This window comes from Danio aesculapii, chromosome 8 (genome assembly GCF_903798145.1).
Source record: "Danio aesculapii chromosome 8, fDanAes4.1, whole genome shotgun sequence".
NCBI classification, from domain to species: Eukaryota; Metazoa; Chordata; class Actinopteri; order Cypriniformes; family Danionidae; genus Danio; species Danio aesculapii.
The window spans coordinates 16,468,189-16,487,856 of record NC_079442.1 but is presented as its reverse complement, the minus strand read 5'-3'; the positions used below and the strand labels follow the sequence as shown (position 1 = coordinate 16,487,856).

The window sequence follows — 19,668 nt, the reverse complement described above, 5'->3', positions numbered from 1 at the left end:
TTCAAGAGCTTGACAGAGGAGTCTTTTAAAGTGCAGTCATTCCTGTACAGCGAGAAGAGCAGTGGGGAGAGAACACACCCCTGGGGGGCGCCAGTGCTGATTGTGCGGATACTAGATGAGAATTTTCCAACCTTCACCAGCTGCTTCCAGTCCGTTAGGAAGCTGTTGATCCACTGACAGACAGAGGTGGGCACAGAGAGCTGAGTTAATTCGGGCAGGAGAAGTTTTGGGATGATAGTGTTAAACGCCGAGCTGAAGTCAACAAACAAGATCCTCACATAGGTCCCTGGTCTGTCTAGGTGCTGCAGAACATAATGCAGTCCCATATTTACTGCATCATCCACAGACCTGTTTGCTCTGTACGCAAACTGAAGAGAGTCCAGTGAGGATTCAGTGATGTCCTTCAGGTGGGCCAGTGCCAGTTTTTCAAAAGACTTCATGACCACAGATGTTAGTGCCACCGGTCTGTAGTCTTTTAGACCTGTAAGTTTGGGTTTCTTTGGGATGGGGATGATGGTAGAGCGTTTGAGGCAGGAGGGCACTTCACACAGCTCCAGTGATCTGTTGAAGATCAGGGTGAAGATGGGGGCCAGTTGGTCAGCACAGGATTTTAAACAGTGCTGATATGTTTAATATGTTTTGGTGTGGTGTGATTATTACCCGCTATTAAAAAACACAACAACAACTGAATATTTTGAATGAAAAGCTGTAATGTAGCCGTTGCGGGATGAATTTTGGTGTGGTGTCCCGCCATGGAAGAATGAATGTAGCGGAAACCATGCAGGTGGATTGGATGTGACCTGACTGTGCTAACCTTGTGACATCTATTCTCTGAGGCCAGGGTGCTGTATTCAAGCAAACCTGCCTAAACCTCTGTGTGACCTGTGAAAAGAGCAGACCATAATCCAGATCTTCTCTACTGGCCGGATGGTAAAAGTCTCCTTCCATTTCAGCAGTGTAGTCTGTACTTTAAGCAGTAAGGGGAGACTGATCCCATAGTGCTGTGGGCCCAGGACACAAACGAACATCAGAAAACTAGTGCAAATCAAATCCAGAACTAGTGCTTAACACATTTTGACAGTACTATGCCAACCACCAAAGAGGGATTCACTCGTGCCATGCAAATATGTCTGATAATCCATATAATTTTGCAAATATTGCAAATATAAAACTGATGAAACTGATTCCTAGCTGAAAAGCTGCTGAGTTGTAACTGAAAGGCCTGTGTATACTGGGTGATAGACAATAAAAAAAAAATCACTTTCTTAAAAGTAATTATTATTTCGCAGCAGCACGAGTGGTCTTTGATGAACCCAAAAGAGCACGTCACTCCGCTACTCACCCGTTTGCACTGGCTGCCAGTTGCTGCTTGCATCAAATTCAAAGCTGTCTCTTTAAGAAACGACTAAAAACTCAACTATTTAGTCTCCACTTTCCTTCCTAATCTGTAACTGCCTCTCTGGCTATACCACTAACTGTACTCTCTCTCAAAAAAAAAAAAAAAACATTACTAATGCTTTGCTTCTTAGACTTTACACACCTGAAACTTGTCTATGGCACTTGTTCACTGCTGCTCTTATAGTTGTGTAAATTGCTTCCTTGTCCTCATTTGTAAGTCGCTTTGGATAAAAGCGTCTGCTAAATGACTAAATGTAAATGTAAATGTAAATGTAAAAAACAATTGATTCTCAACAGATGAAATGAGACAACAGGAATTCCAGTTTCATTTCTCTAACATTTTCTCACATATGCAATACATTAGCATAGAAACTGCTATACAAGAACTCTGAAGAAAGAACTGCATCTATGAAATTACTAGGGGTGTGACGAGACGCTTACTTAACGAGATGAGACAAGACACGCGATTGGGTTCACGAGACAAGATTTTTACAGTATTTTTAAGAAATCGTCTTTTATTTAACTGAAAAAAAAAACAAAAATTACATCAAATCAACTTGTGATGAATGTTATTTTACTTCTATTTTAATGAATTCTATAGAGTAAAGGGCATGCAAACACTGCAAAAGATTTGCTAATAGCCTATGTGAATGGAAAATAGTTTTTAAATAATTCTAAATATTAACAAAATATTTGCTTATATATGAAAGGAAAATGGATATTAATTTAACAACAAAAAAAAAACACACAAACTGCAAACAATTTAGGTGCTTTTTAAAAAAAAAAATTATGAATGGTATTTTACTATTATTTAAATAAATTCTATGCCATAAAGGACATGCAAACACTATATTTAGCTATAAACTCTACTAATTGGCTTCTCCCCCAAGCAACCAAGTGTGCGTGCAACTCCGAGGCCAGCCTGGGTTGCGAGGTGTTCAAAGCACTTTATCTGCAGTTCAAATCCAATCCTGCCTCCAATCTTCAATGCCAATTTCACCCTCCTGCTCCATCATAACGTCACAACACACGAGACAACTTTTCACCTCGACGAGAACTCTTGTCGCGATTTGATCTCGCGAGATCTTGTCATACAAGATCTTGTCACACACCTATAAATCGCCATGCGTTCATATGAATTCCTTTAAGTGAAGTTTCACAAACTAATTTCGAGAGGAGCACGTGATATGATTGACTACAGCTGATCCTCATTGCTAATCATTAGCTAGCCTATCAGATCATTCTAAAACTACTATAAATATCCTGCCTAAACTTCATTCCTTATCTTCGTTTTTGGAAATGGAAAACTGCTCCGCATCAGCCAACTACATCTACCACCACCACCACAACAACTACTTCTTCAAAAAACAACAATAACCATATCTCCAACTATAACTTCAACAACCTAAAAAACCTTCCTCTTCAACTGCCTCACACAACACATCAGCCGGGTATCCAACCCTATTCTCCAGCAAGATTAATCCAAAAACTCGATCACCGTCCACGAACTCTGCCTAAACTCCCAAGACGCCGACAATATACACCATGGCAACAAAGCCAAACTCTCACTGCTATCCTAGCGGTGCACTTGTGGTAACGTATATAGCATGCTTAAAGGACAAGCCTCGCAAACAATAACTAACTCATGTATAGAATGATTTTAATGAAAGAAACTCACCTCTCAAGCCTCTCGTCTGTCCGCAGATCCATAACATTCCAACAGCTTATAATTTGATTGCAAAGGTCCAGGCAATCCGTAAAACATTAGTCCACAACATCTTTATTCTTTGATAAACATCCATGGAAAGCCATGTCATCAAAACTAGTCGATGGAGTGCGTTCACTAAAACAGCCTTCCAAACATACACACTAGTGAAGTTTGGTCAACAAAATGGCCGCCGACCTTTGGGAGTTTTGATTGACACTCCATTGAACCAATAGCTGAAAGAAGTGCCACCATCCAATGAGCTACCAAAACTTGCGACGGTCCAGCCCTCACCCTCGACTGCTATGAATGACTCCAAAAGACTTTGTGAATATAATAATAATAATAATAATCATATATATAAAAAAAATATATAAAAAAAAAAATAAATAAATAAATAATGATAATAATAATAATTATATAAAAATAAATAAATAAATAAAATAAATAAACTTCTGAAAGTTGCTTATTAGCTAGTGGAAAACACAATGAGCATAGAAGTTCAATCGTAATACGCCATAGTGACTCATCACGTAAATACATAAAGGTTGTTTCTCATTACCAAGTACGCAAAAATCGGACTTGCGTCATTGAAAGTTCAGACTTGCCAAGTTCACACTTGGAGGAACGAACTACCAAGGACGTAAGGACACAAGGCGTACTTCTTCAAATGGAATGACAGTGTACTTATAATGTCACCTACCTAACCATGGATTCATCAGTTTCACTGTACATTAACAATAAAAACATTTAATTATATAAAGCATGGCACTACAATTAATATTGTTATGAAAGAATATTTATGATTTAAGAAAATATAAACGTAAATAACCATAAATGTAAACTTAATTATACAAAGTTATTATACAAAGACTCGTGTCTTTGACTATCAGATTTATTAAACTACACTTGACATTATACAAGTACAAAGTACAAGATGCGAGTAATAGGAAACAAAGATAACGTTAAGCAATTTGGTAAACAAAGACAAAAAAATAAAAATAAAAATTGGATTTAAAACACTAAAAAGATGGACTGTCTGAAGTAAAGCTGCTCTCGGCAGGGGAGGTGATGACGAAGCTCCTGCTGGCATTCTGGGAGTCAGAGTTCGCATAATCCGAGGCACATCGTCAAAGACGCGCCATCTTTGTGAATAACTGCAGATTCGAGTTTAAATCAACTACGTTCTCGCCTAAAAACTGTTAAAACTTTATTTTGTGACACCGTAAAGGAGTATTTTAAAACCTTGAGTTTTCTCCTCCGCCATTAGCTTTCGCTGGTTATATATGCAAGTTTATAATGGCAAGTCGGTTGGATGTGAAAACGACAAAGAAACAAACTTCCCGCTTGACTGCTATGAATAGGAGGAGAACTTTTCTAAAAAACGGAGTAATGTTTCATCCATTGACTCCGTATTAGATATATTAGTATTTAAAAAAAAAAATCTATATCATAAATAGGGTTTACACTCCACTTCACCTACTCAGTCTTCAAGAGGCACTTCCAGGACCACCAGACAAGTCACACCCAATATTCTCAGCTCTCCAGCCAGCTGCCATCTTGTGGAGGGACAAATGCCCACCTCTACCATCCTTGTACACTGTGATAATAAAGCTTTCATACCATGTATTAACAAAAGGCACTTCCATTCACAGTTTCCCATGCCCTTATTAAGACGCCTCGCATGGATTTCAGCTAAAACAATTCATTATGCCTGCTGTACATGTACAATGTTGTAGAAAATTTTTCATTTCTGATTCTTTCTTGTTTCTCATTTCAGAGATCATGGCAGAAGCTGCCCTACATTTGCCTCAAGCACTCCTAGCATACATGCATTAAAAGAAAACCCTCCAGCCCCCTCTCCCCCTTTTTTATAGATGACTCATTCCACCCAGTTACACGCTTTAGTTTCAAAAAACACCTAAAAGCAGTCCTTCGCATATCAGGCTTTTCACCAGAATCATACTCCAGACACTCATTTAGAATTGGATCCGCCACCACAGCAGCACACAAAGGATTATCACAACAGCACATACAAACACTAGGAAGGTGGTCTTCTGACGCTTTCAAATCATATATCCGCCTCAACCAAAGCCACCTCAAGGCAGCCAAAATGACACCTTCCAGATGAATTCATCATCTTACACCAAGAGTCTAATTTGCCTAGATTGAAGCTTTACAGCTATTGGCTTTAAAGAAATGGGCAATATAGCCTATACTCCTTTTTCCTTCCAACTATGCTTCCTTCTATCCAAACTCCTTAGTTTCCCTGCCACCCAGTGCTCCCAGGAGTCTCCCCTACTCCCTGACTCCCGTAAGAGCCAGCCTTTGATAGCTCATCTTACCTGAGCTGTGACTTCGTGCTCGAGTCATGTCACTGCAACATTCGCATGTGTATGCAGCAAACGAGTACGCATCCGCGTGCACTTTTGCACATCAATGCATGCACATGCGAGTGACGTGGACGTACATCTGTTTACATTCACGTGTTTCCGACAAACGTTACACACTATATAAAAAATAAAAAATAAATAAAAATGCTGACGCCCCTAAGCGAACCCTCTAGTGGGAGTCTTTACTGCCAACCGACTCCCGCTAGAACCCGCCTTTGATAGCTCAATTGCCCGAGCTGTGACTTCGTGCTCGAGTCACGTCACTGCCCCCTTTCCCGGCCCAGCTACATTCGGATATGCATGCAGCAATGAGTACGCATCTGCGTACGCTTTTGCACATCAATGCATGCACATGCGAATGACGTAGATATGCGTCCGCTTATACTCACGTGTTCAGACACACGTCATACATTATATGCGGGCACCCCTAAGCTCACACTCCAGTGGGAGTCTTCACCACCAACCGACTCCCGCTAGAACCCGCCTTTGATAGCTCAATTGCCCGAGCTGTGACTTTGTGCTCGAGTCACGTCACTGACCCCTTCTCCGGCCCAGCTACATTTGTATGTGCATGCAGTAAACGAGTACGCGTCCGCGTGCGCTTTTGCACATCAACGCATGCACATGCGAATGATGTGGATATGCGTCCACTTGCACTCACGTGTTCGGACGCACGTCATACATTATGCTGTCATTATGCTAAGCTCACTCTCTAGTGGGAGTCTTCACCGCCAACCGACTCCCGCTAGAACCCGCCTTTGATAGCTCAATTGTCCCAGCTGTGACTTCAAGCTTCGAGTCACGTCACTGCCCCTTCTCTAGCCCAGATTCATTCGCATATGCATGCAGCAGGCAAGTGCGCATTTGCATGAGAGTCTGCATGTATACGCTATTGATGTATATATGCGATCGCATACACCCATATATCTGGACGCATGTCATACATTATGCTGGCCTCCTCAATCTCACCCTCTAGCAGGATTCTTCACCGCCCACTCCCTTCTCCCTGACTCCTGCTAGAGCCAGCCTTTAATAGCTCAACCGCCCGAGCTGTGACTTCGAGCTCGAGTCACGTCACTACCCCTCCCAGGCCCTAGACTAACCTGTTTTATGCATACGTGCCCGTATGCATGCGTGTGTATATATGTTTGTGTGTACGTGTGTGTGCGTATGCATGGATGTATGTATGTGCATATTTATATGTACGTGTATTTATTATACATCTCTATTTTTCCTCGTTTCTTCCTTTCCTACCACTATATCCAGCAACCGGATATACCATCCTTTTTGCCTTCGAGGGGCGTTCTCCGAATACGCGGCTGCTGTCCCGAGTTAGGTAGCATTTTGGGGGGCACTCGAGAAACTCCTGATCTCGTATCCCTCCTAATGCTCATTGACCAGGCGGGAACCTTGGGCTCATCTATCTCCGAGCTCAGGGTTCTCTCCCGGGACAGCATGCCAAACCTGCTATCATAGTCGAGCATTATCTAAGTGTGAACTCTTGAAGTGAAGTTTCACAAACTAATTTCGAGAGGAGCATGTGATATGATTGACTACAGCTGATCCTCATTGCTAATCATTAGCTAGCCAATCAGATCATTCTAAAACTACTATAAATATCCTGCCTAAACTTCATTCCTTATCTTCGTTTTTGGAACCCCCCCCCCATCCTTCCCTTCTCCCTCTTCCTCTTTCATGATCGGGCAACACGGTGGCTCAGCGGTTAGTACTGCTGCCTCGCAGTAACAAGGCCACAGGTTCAAGTTCTAATTGAGCCAGTCGGCACTCCCTGCGTGGAGTTTGCATGTACTCCCTGTGTTTACGTGGGTTTTCTCCGGGTCCTCCGGTTTACTCCCACAGTCTAAAAACATGTACATAAGTGAATCGTAATACAGTCACAAGCACTTAATACATACATAGCAAAAGGGGGCACTCGAGAAACTCCTGATCTCGTATCCCTCCTAATGCTCATCGACCAGGCGGGAACCTTGGGCTCATCTATCTCCGAGCTCAGGGTTCTCTCCCAGGACAGCATGCCAAACCTGCTACCATAGTCGAGCATTATCTAAGTGTGAACTCTTGAAATGTATTAAACTGTTTTGTTTGTTTGTTTTTTGCATGTAAATTGCAGTTAACCTCCAATACAAATGAGGAACTTTAAATAAAGCAAAACAAAAAAGTGTTGCATATCCTCCATGAGTAATGGTGTTTTAGGAAGACAGTTGCCTTCTTTCCTAGAGAGTGCATAGTCATTAGCCCCTTTCACACATACAGACCTTTCCGGAAAATAACCGGCAGCTTTCTGAAAAGGGATCATGTGTGAACAGGCCCTTTTTGAAAATACCGGTAAATTTGTTGCGGCAATTTTCCGGAAGGAGAAGTTGTAACATTACCGGTAATTTGCCGGAATGCTGCGCTGTTTGAACACAGAAGGAAAATTGCTGGAAAGAGCACATTCACGATAAGAATGCGCTGATGTGAGATGTCTATTCCAGCCAATCAGAACATTCAGACGCATTCACATCCGCGCTGTTTATGAAAATAAAAGCCTTTGAATATTTTTCCAGACACATTTATCTGCTAGATGTTAGTCAGATAACGTTTCTATGTTTCTTTCTAATGGCAACTGTGTAAAACTGTGTGCATGTGAAGCAGCAGGTGAGCATCAACCAGCAACAAATGCCCGACCCCTTCTGTGTTTACAAATACAAGCGCAGCCGTTTGGAGGTTGTTTCTGGTTAATGATGTCAGAATTTACCAGTATTTTGGAATATATGTGTGAATGGTCTCTTCCGGAAAAAATCCGCAACGTTCTTGCCTGAGTGAACAGCGCTTTTTTGATTTTACCGGTAAAGTCGTTCCAGTAATCTTCCGGATATTTACCGGTATTGTTGAGTGAAAAGAGCTACTGTTGTCAAGATATGGCCATCCAGAATCAGTCAGAGCACCCCTGTGCTCACAAGTGCACGTGCAGTGTGCCATTTGGAACTCGGCCATTGTTTGTTGCATCATTCAATGCACAATTTTGCATTTACAATGTGTGATACAACTTTTAACCTCTAGGAAGCACTCTCTACACTTTCAGCACTATGCAAAAAACAGTGGGAAAATTGCCAGTGTGCATTTCTTGGCAGCATTGTAATGTGATTTTGGGGCCATTATCCATATGGCTGTATCAGTTGTAACTTTAACACTCCCTTCTCCCTTTGACAGATAATGGTAATATGGGCAAGCAGACAGACTTTTTTTTTTTCTTCAGCTTGCCTCTCCTCTTTCATCTTACATTTATTCAGCGTCCCGCACACAGTCTCCCTCTCTCTCTCCCTCTCTGAAGTGGGATAGTTTTCAGCCCGGGTGGTAATTAGGTCATAAGCCATCTCTGACTCACTCAACTTCTCATCCATTGCCTTTCACACTTACCCAATCATCTGTTCATCCCCCATGAGTGTCTTCATGAGCTCTTGCCCTTGCATTTCTCCTCCGGTTTTTCATTCAGTTTCTTGATCTTTCTCCGCACAGCTCTTGTAAATGTTCTCACCGTCTCCTGCTCCTTCATAACTCATAGCACTTGATACTCCTGCATCATGAGTCCTGGTCTCCAACGGTCAGATGGAAAGACAAACCACTCGATCGATGGAAGCTCAGACCACAGTTTGGGAAGGAGTGCTGAGGATCAAAGAGAACCGCCGCTGAAAAATTATATTTTTCTGACTATTTTTACATGTTTTTGTCCAGCATGGCCTATAAACATTGTGGCGTTGGTCTTTTCTTTGATGGTAAGTAAAAAATCCTTTATTTTTTGGTTATTATGAACAGTAAAGATTATGTGAATTCTTCTGTATATAAAAATTTGCAATATACAAAACGTCAGTTGTGTCCAAAACTACTTGGTTCTTTAAAATATCTTCTTTTGTGTTTCCCAAAGTTATTGGGTGAACTCTCTACTTAAATTTCTAACTTAAAACATATCATATTGTACAGTGTATCCATCATCACAAAATACTTTTTCTTATGGTATGTCTCTTCTGGGTTTAGTTATCCACTTGGCAGTGTGATAAACGTGTGGCTTTGAAATCTGACTAAACCTAATGTTCTTATGGTCCAGACAGACATATAAGTGTTATAAATAGATCTCAATAAATAGGCCTCAAGTATCTGTGCAGTTCACTTGGTAGCACTCCTACGCATTAAAACAGGATTGCATAGACTCTCCCTGACATTTCTCTCACACACCCTTACCCTACTCGAACATTCACACGACACGGTGGTCTGCAGGTGTGCTCACTTGCACAAGGCATGTTGTTGGCTGTTTTTTTTTCATTGTTCATGCTGTAGATAATCAGCAAAGCATTTTTGTTTGTTTTCAGTGGTTTTCTACTGACTTTTCACACACTGACCTCTAAGAGAATAGGAGACAAAGTTCTATGGTTTGGCTACATTACAGTAGACCCAACAACTCACTTCCGTTTTAATGTCAATGCATGTTGTTTTTGCAACGATTTTACTGGTTATTAAAGGCATAGTTCAGCCCACCAAAAAAATCTGCACCATCTTCACTTGTTCAAGTTTGAACTATCCCCATAACTAAGGCAGTGTATCTCATTCCTTCAGTGTATCTCATTCCATAAACTTAAAAAAAAATTAACAGTTTCCAGTGATTTGTTATTCACGAGTGCTTTCTGATTATTTATGCTTTATCAATTATGGAGCCAAGATTTTTGCTTTGACAATTTTGATATTGAAAAGTCTACTTAAATCACTTTTATTGACATTTTTGATAGCTTGAAATGTGTACAGTGCAGCATGTGTTGTTCATTACAGTCTATGTACAGCCATGAGCAAATCAATGAGGCTCTAGCATATTTAATATTATTATTAAAGATTATTATATTTAAATACTAATGGATAGTATTTTTTTTTAATAAAAATTGATATTGTACGTGAAAAACACTGAATGATAAAATTATATTATACATATACACACACAAAAGTTTGGGGTCAGTACAATTTCTAAATGTTTTAAAATAAGCTTCTCCTGGCTCCATTTATTTAATCAAAAATACAGTACAAACGATAAAATTGTGACATTATTTATTCTAAAGTTATTGCACTATAAAATAACTGATCAGAAGTAGTTTATAATTTAATTTCATAATTTATTCCAGTGATTTAAAAAAATTTCAGCTTCATTACTTCAGTCTTCAGAGTCACATGATCCTTCCAAAATCACTCTAATATTAATTATTATCATTATTATTATTATTAATGTTGTTGGTAAAAGTAATAAAAGCAATAATGACTGGAGTAATAATTTTATTTGAAACTACAAACAATAATATAAAACTGTTCATAAATATTTAACAATTTAAAAAATATATATTATTTATTAAACGCTGCCTTGATGAATAAAATAATTTTCTTATAAAAAAAACATGAAAAAACTAAACCTAAACTTTTGACCAGGAGTGTATATATGTTCACAGAATTTCCAACAATATTTTTCTTCTTCTAGTGAAAGACCTATTAGACCTTTTATTTTGGCTGGAATAAATGTGTGTATATATATATATATATATATATATATATATATATATATATATATATATATATATATATATATATATATATATATATATATATATATTAGGGTCAATATAAATTAGCCCAGTTACTAATTTTCAATTGTCTACAGAACAAGCCATTGTTAATTACCCTAGTATATATATATATAGTTGCCCCTGCATTCTGCAATCAATCTGAGCATTTCAAATGCTTGTGGGAGAGTGGAGGCGGCGGGGTCTGAATGGGGTAAAGTGCAGAGGTTTGCTGTGAGAGCAACACCTTAGTTTCAGATTGACTCTACCTCTGCTACACAGTAAAAGTTGAGGGCACTCTGACTACAGCAGCTGCAGCGGCCACAAGACCACACCGCCTGTGAGAAACTAGATGAGTATCAAAAATCACGCAAGCTGGCGCACTGCCCTCTGACACACTGGGGGCTTTATGCACAGGGTAACAAGTGGTTAACAGTAGGAGTTTATCCTAATAGGCCCAGGTTTAACAATTATTCATTTAGTCTCACTTTTGTTGTTACACTTTGTTGACACTTGACAAAAACATATTAGCATTAAATATGTATTATCATTAAAACAAGGTCACTGGCTTTTACATGTAGTAGGAAATGCAAAGTAAAATATAAAGCATATGTTTCTAAGCAACAACTTTGTCATTAAGGATTTTCACTCAGGTTTAGATCAGGACTCTGTGCTGCCATTCACTTCGAGAAACTGCTTTACTCATTTTGCTGAGATGAGCTCATTGTCCTGCATAACAATTCTGGCTGATTGTGCGATGAATGCATGGTAGGAATCACGTGTGAAAGAACTTTTAAGAAATATTTGCATTTACTTGATCAGTATTATAAGTCCAATTCTTGCTGCAGAAAGGGTTCAGCTTTTTCTTCAGTTTGACCCAGTTTGACCTTGCTTTAATGATAATACCAAACCTGAATAAATTAAACATGTTTTCATAACTAAATTTAAATTAGGACCAGTGTTAGTGACAAATGTTAATCTTGTCTTTTGATTGCTTTCTGGTGATGGTTTAGTTCCTGCAGGGCTTTCAGTTTAAATTCTCTTAAACATCAAGAAACATTGTGTGTATGTCAGGGTGTCCCGAGTTCGAATCCCGGCTCGAGGACATTTCCCTACCCTACCCTCCCTTTCTCCCTCTCTCCAACTTCGCTTCCTGTCTAAATACTGTCCTATCAAAAAAAGGCCAAAAATAAATCTTACAAAAAAGAAACATTGTGTATGGTGAAACAGATCCTTACCCTGCTCAGCCCTTAGCTGGTGAACACTTCCAATTGCATTGTTAACCTTGATTACCCATTGCAATTCTCCACAATATCGAGTCCTATTTTGCTTTTGTCTTTCATGCACAACCATTTTTTTTTTGTAGGATTTTAATGAGTTAGTGACATTGTAAATATGCAATGGCCTAGAAATGACAGCTTTGTAAAAACTAACTTCTCTTGCTATGGCTGAAAGTGTCTGCCATTGGGGTTACAGTCACTTTAAAATGGCTCACATTGGCCCTGCCCCAAATACATCATGTTGTCTTTCTATCTTGTGGCATTGCACATGCTTGCTTAGTGTACAAGTCCTTAGGTTGTTGCATCTGTCATTTTTATGCTTTGAAGTGTGCTCATTTTTTGCTTCTGAGTTTGGAGTTGCAGACGTTCTCTGTCACAATATTCTTAAACACGCCTCCCTAACCATTAGTTTCCTATGAGGGAATGATGAGCAAAAAGAAAGCCTCGTCCACTACTCAATATTCTGTTTAAGTTGGAAGTACATTAACATGCTGAAATAAATGTCTCAGCAACTTCTGGTTCATGACAACTTTATGCATGTTCCTAAACAACACTGTTTGGCTACTTTGTTTATGTGCTCAACAGATATGATATGACTGTGATTGGCTCTGAAGGTCATCGCTTCACCATTGTTCACCAAGTGTGAACAGATATACAGCTGCTCAGATGTGGGATTCAAATTCTCCAGTGTTCCAGTATCTGTGAAGAGCCCTTCAAAGCCAATCACAGTCATTTCTGTTGAGCATGTAACCGCAATGACCAATGATGTCATCAAAGTGTGGACTTTGTACACAAGTACTGAGTGAGCCATTTGGAACACTGCCAGTTAAATAGGGATTGGCAAATATTCAAGCAGATCCCCTATTTTTTTGCGAATTTTCGATGGCTGAATCCAATGCAAAGTCAATTTTTTTTGCGATCCAGCAAAATTTGTAATTTAAACTCAAAATAATCACAAAAAATTTTAATAATCTCAAAAAACATCCAATTCCAAACCATAAAAATCTAATTATATTTTTTCAGTTTAAAATGAATTGTTTTACATGACTTATAGATGTTGCATACGCAGCGAACATGATGTATTTCAGTGTCTCTCACCTCTCAAAAAATGATGTCTCACCTGCACCCTCACAATCCTAACATTACATGTAAGTGGGGGGAAATTGTTTTGCAGCCTGTGCAGTAAGCAGATGCAGATGAAGCGTCAAGCGCGAGTGATTTACATGTGAAGTCAATGCAAAGATGCAATTAAACATCCTGTGGCGCACTTCAGATTGCAAAAGAAAGTAGATAGAAACATCTAACAAACGGAGTAATGGAACAGACAGAAAAGCAAGCAGCTTACGATGATGGAGATTGGTTTAAGGATGATGGCTGTTGGACGTGACTGAATTGAAGGAAATTATTTTTGCTTTACATGTATGGCTGGTAAATCAGCCATAAAATATCATTTAAATATTCAACCTCAAGGCATAAAATAAACTCGCACTTGAGATTTGTGAAGCGCCTAATTTGAATGGGTGGATGAAAATCGTTTTGCTTCTGAAGTGTAAAACTATGTCCAATATTCATGTCAACATGACTGGAACAACTGACGTAAACAATTGAGAAATTATGTGTTTTCTGTAACCTTCTCAGATTACTCCATTCTGTGGATTGCCTTATATTAATAATTGCTGTCTGTGTTTTTAATATTAATCAAACAACAAAAGATAATGAGACGAAAGAATAGCTGTTGTAACTTCAATGTTTAAGCTTTCATTATATATGTTATATTTGATTATATGATTCAGTTTCTGTACCTGAAAACTACAGTTAGATACCTGAATAGAACTGTTTATTTTAGTAGTATCTTTACTTCATTCCTACATTTTCATTCGTGCTTTTGCTTGTAGATAGATGTTTTTTTATTGTGTCCTGTATTTTTAACAAACCATACCAAAACAACCTAAAACCATGATGCAAACCAAACCATGAAAAGTCTATACCATTGCACCCCTATTTAAAACAGCTCTTTTACTCATGTTAGGACTTCAATAGGACTAAGCAATGATGTCAAAATTTAGCAAACTGTAGATTCTCTAATTTTGATCTCCACTGTTATGAATAATTTTAAGGAATAAATTTAACAATGTTTACACTTGCTAAAAAAATTTAGACTAGACTCTTAAATGTTCTCCAACCAGAAAATTCATATTTTAAACAGTAATTCATATTAGAATTACAATTTAAACCATCTTTGTCATCGCAGTAAATGTGATTTAGTGCTAGTGATCCGTATGTCCAAGTCTCAGCTTGCTGTGTGATCTTATTAGGAGAGCTGAAATGAGGTTGGCATCATCACTATGCCCCTCGTTGCTGTCTGCTTTATGAGGTGTAGTTTTCTTTTGGAGACCTGCCACTGATGTTGCAATCAAAATATGCTAGACGCATACTTTCAAATTAATCTTAATTCTGTTTATCGTCAATCAAATAAATATCCATTCTGAAATTACTCTGTCAAATAGCCCATTTTACCAATCATATTTTTCTGTTTCTTTCAGTCTCAAAGCAGCTATGATGCTAAAGACTATGAGGGAGCTCGGCGACTGGGGAGGAAGGCTTTTCACATGGGAATCACTTCTCTAGTCATCGGCCTTATCATTATGGTCTTCTGTATTGTACACTTCACCACGGTATTAATTTGCACAAAGCCTGACTCATATTTTTGAGTTCACTGTAAATTGAAAATTCTGTCATTTACTTCCGAAAATATCCTATAGCGTTTTTAAGTGTAATGAACGCAGATGAAAATATTACGTTCTAAAAGTATTAGAAATGTGGTTCTTATGACCTGTGCAATATTTCTCAAGTCTTCGGAAGTCTTTATATGAGAAACTTAAAGTGAAATCATTAATTGCTAAAATTGTCTGCTTTATTACAGTTTTTCTCTATTGGTTTGGCTCATTTCTTGAAACAGGAATTACATTCTCGAACAATTGTTCACAACAGACTTGATTTTCTCATTCATTTCATCAAATTGCAAATGTCTAAGTACATCTTTGCAAAAGATTAAGTACAGAAGCCGACATTTAGCACAATTTCCAAGTGAATAGATCTAGTTGATCTAAACTGATTGTTGATTTTCAGTTCAATGGTTGTTCGCTCCAAAATATGTCAGCGTCATTTCATTGTATAAGTCATCACATGCACAATCGTCTATTCAATTGTCAAAGTTAGTCAAGAACATAATACCATGAATACCATATATGAATCCGTGGAATATTTGATACATTTATTACAGCAACTGGGCGTCAGGTGAAACTAGAACTTGACTAACAAAGGAGGAATTTCACACATCTTAGGTGACCAATCAAGCACTGTCGGCTGCACTAATTTTCATTGTTTTTTGTTTGTGTGTTTATATTACAGTATATTTTGTTTTATTCTGACGTATGGAAATTACTTTATGTGTGTGATTGATAATGGTTACAATTTCCTTGGCAGTATGAGTGCAATGTGTGATGTCAAACCTTGGAGGCTACTCTTACCCTAAAATTCTATTTCTTTTTTTCAGTTTTATACACAATTGTATTCTGTTGGCTAGAACAAAACAGTACAGTTACCATTGTCAATCAAGGACTGGGCTAAGACTGTAAGGTGGATATGAGGGTTATTTCAATGGTCCTCTGCGATAGTAACAAAACCTCTAAACATTTGACTTGCAGTGCTCACACAATGCCAAAGGAACAAAGCATTTTGGGGGCACTGACTGTTTTGACACAAGAGTGAACTGTTTTGGGAAAGGTATGAGCTGTTGCAGGTGAACCATGGTGTTGTGCTGAACCATCCACATTATTTTGGCAAAAGCACCAAGAGTGTTGAGAATGTCCGGTCTGTTTCAAGAAATGAGCCAGTGAACTGTTTTTGGAGAGATATGAGCTTTCGCAAGTAAGCTATAGTGTTGTGCTAAACTGTAGCATTGTTTTGCCAAATTATCTTAGAATTTTGAGAATGTAATTTCTGTTTCAAGAAATGAGCCAAACCAATAAAGAAAAACTGTAAAGAAAGCAGCAATATGCAATTTGTGACATCATTCTTTAAAAACCTTTATATGGAATATTTGATACTGTTCACAGTTACTCAAACTGATTGATAGTCTAATTACAATGATTAAATTAGACAGAGCAATTTATGTACTATAGATATTAAGTCTTTATAAAACCAAAGTTTTCTTGTCTAGATGGATGGATGGATGGATGGATAGATGGATGGATAGATAGATAGATAAGTTGACTTCAATTTCTTTTTCTTCCTCACACACAGCAATAGAAACCCATTTCCTCCATACTTCTATACTTTTTATGTTCATTAAATGTAACTGTCAAAAGGCCAAAGATCTGCACAGTTATTTTTAATAAGGCTGCTTCACAGACCAAGATTTTGCATTGTCACCATGTCTACTTATAAGGATCTATGGACTTGTTGTCAATCAAGTTTGATTTCATAGAATTTATAATAATTTTTTATTAATTAAAATATTTATTTGGGTTTATTTTGTATTATTTGGATTATTATTATGAATTTGGCAACACAAATTAATCCATGTTTGTGTGTCTTGCTCTGTGTAGTTCGTTATTATTGTGGATACAGACAAGATAAGAGATAAGAAAAGAGTTAAGATAAACAGCTGGGATTAAATCATCAAATACATCATTACTGGTATAGCGTTACTGAAAGAATACTGGTACATAAAAAATAGACAATTATATTGATTTTTCAGAGTAAAGAAACTGGAAACAGAACGAGAAGGGAGTCCACTTAAGTAATACGTTGAGATTAATGTTTAGAGTTGTGGGATATTGTTTTTTTAAACATGAATTAATAACTATTTGGCCTTAATGCAGACCCGTAGCCAGCCTGGTGAAAGGGGTGGTTCTTTTTTTCTTAAAAAACTTTTGGAAGTTATTCGCCTCATTTTCAATTTAATTATGAGATTTATATACTGCATTTTAGAGACATTTTAAGCACTATTTTAGCTGGATTAGCTTGATGGATGGTCATCACAACCACACTTTTTGATGTACCAAAAACATTTCCAAGATATTTACATCAATTATCATTTACATCTTATTTACATCAATTACATCATACATAATTAGAAAAAAAATAGGAATCTGTTAAAGTTTTAAATTGAAAACTAGCCTATTGTCATTTAAATATCATTAATTTAAAGAGCTAAAGCCTTCTTTGAGGGATTATTCTCACAATTTATTATGGCATTGCAGTCAAAATAGGACAAATGAGCTCATGTATGGGACAAACTCTGGACCTTTGTCAGTGAGGGGTGGGTCTTTCGAACCACCCCAAGCCCCCCTGGCTTCGTGCCTGTAATGTACACATTAAAATTGATAGACTATTTGAGCATAATATATCATTTAAGATGATATTATAATCATAGCTCTGACAAAATCAGTTGGCAATGGCTCAGTTGCCCATCCTAAATTCTGCCAATGTTTACTTAATAAATTCAACCCCAAAAAACGTCCCATTATGCGCTAAACAGTCACATTTAGCTTTTTTTTTTCCATGGCGGAAACAAACTTCCAAAAAAAAAAAAAGCTGCCATGTTATTTCTGAAGACTGTATCACTAGAATCAGACTGACATCTATCAAGTAGCTTTTTTTTGAAAATGACTAAATTATGCAAATAAACTATACTATTAATTTATCCACTGTAAATGTACTTCTCACCTGCATGGTATTTATTAACACGGTTTATATGCTGTACTCTTATTAAGAAACAACTTTCTTCTTTTATCTCTGTTTACATCAACCAAACAGGATGCAATCTGACTGTGGTGAAGCCAGTTGACAGCAGGAAGCTGCACTGTAAATTAGTGGCGATCAGTTCCAGTGAACGCCAGAGGACGCTGTGAGCTAAACCCTGAACGTGATTTCACTGTGGTGGCACCATGTGCTTAAAATAAACCATCCTGGGTTCATCAATCAGTATTTTTCAAATGGAATGTATAAGTGGGTCTGATTTGCTTAAAGCATGGCCAGAAAACACAAACCTACACTAAAAGTCACTTAATCTTCATACCACCTCACAGATATACTGTATGAGAGTGGTGTCATTTATTCCTGCAGGCAGAACAACTGCAAAGTCTGTATTTGCTGAGTATGTCTGACACTTCAAATGTTGTAAATGTGTAGTTCAGATGTGTACATTGTGCTTGTCTTTAAGCATACTACTAAAAGGATGCTTGCACTCAAATAGCTAACCAATGCTTTTACAGAAAAGTGTTATTATGTATGGATGAATGTAAAATAATAGAGTCTGACTGTTGTTATTTGTTTGTTTGTTTGTTTGTTTTTTTTAAGAGAAAATTTAAATAAATGCACAAAGTATTAAAAGACTCTAAATGCTTAAATGTCTGTATTTGTTATAATGGATCATAGCAGCACTAGCCACTCCCTCTTGGCCTTACATCTAATGTAATCCGCAGCGTTTGGAGGATCTTGTATTTTGATATGTAATATTATAGCCAGCTATGGTTAAATATAGATAAATTGGGCTCCACTCTTGGCAATCAGAACAAACAACTAGCTAGCTACACATGCAATGGTACACGGTAGTACTTACTGTGTGTTTCATTGATGAGTTTTCAGTGTACTTCAGTGTACGGGTGATAATATTAATAGTAATCAGTTTGTCCCGATCATCGGTCTCCCTTAAGTTACTGACTAATGTGCTTTCAAGATGTGCTGGTGGTCCATATCTGTACCACCCATGAGTGTGTTTATCGGAGTGTGCATTTGCGGATACAGTTCCACTTCTCTCTGTACATCATTGCCAGTCATGTCATGATGCTATGAAACTGGACAGCCGTGAGAATGTCGCAAGACTCTGATGAGCACACGTGTGGACTGTCAAACCCAGCTGGCTCACTCTATGACAGGACACACCCTCTGGCACAGGTCCTAAAATAAAATTAAATATTTAATTATTACACACACACACACACACATATACTGTATATATATATATATATATATATATATATATATATATATATATATATACATATATATATACACACACACACACACACACACAGTTGAAGTCAGAACTATAAGCCCCCCTAAATTATTAGCCTCCCTGTTTATTTTGTCCCCAATTTCTGTTTAACAGAGAGATAATTTTAACACATTTCTAAACATAATAGTTTTGATAACTCATTTCTAATAACTGATTTGTTTTATCTTAGCCATGATGACAGTCAATAATATTTGACTAGATATTTTTCAAGACA

The 19,668-nt window shown here is 37.7% G+C and overlaps 1 protein-coding gene across 1 annotated transcript; it reads left to right on the top strand.

Moving 5' to 3' along the window:
- Window positions 1-8,841: 8,841 nt before the first annotated feature.
- LOC130233331 (transmembrane protein 233) lies at window positions 8,842-18,727 on the top strand. The gene is made up of 3 exons (XM_056463304.1): window positions 8,842-9,272; window positions 14,914-15,045; window positions 18,194-18,727. The coding sequence occupies exons 1-3, from the start codon at window positions 9,081-9,083 to the stop codon at window positions 18,203-18,205; spliced, it is 336 nt and encodes a 111-aa protein (XP_056319279.1). The 5' UTR covers window positions 8,842-9,080; the 3' UTR covers window positions 18,206-18,727.
- The last annotated feature ends 941 nt before the right edge of the window (window positions 18,728-19,668 follow it).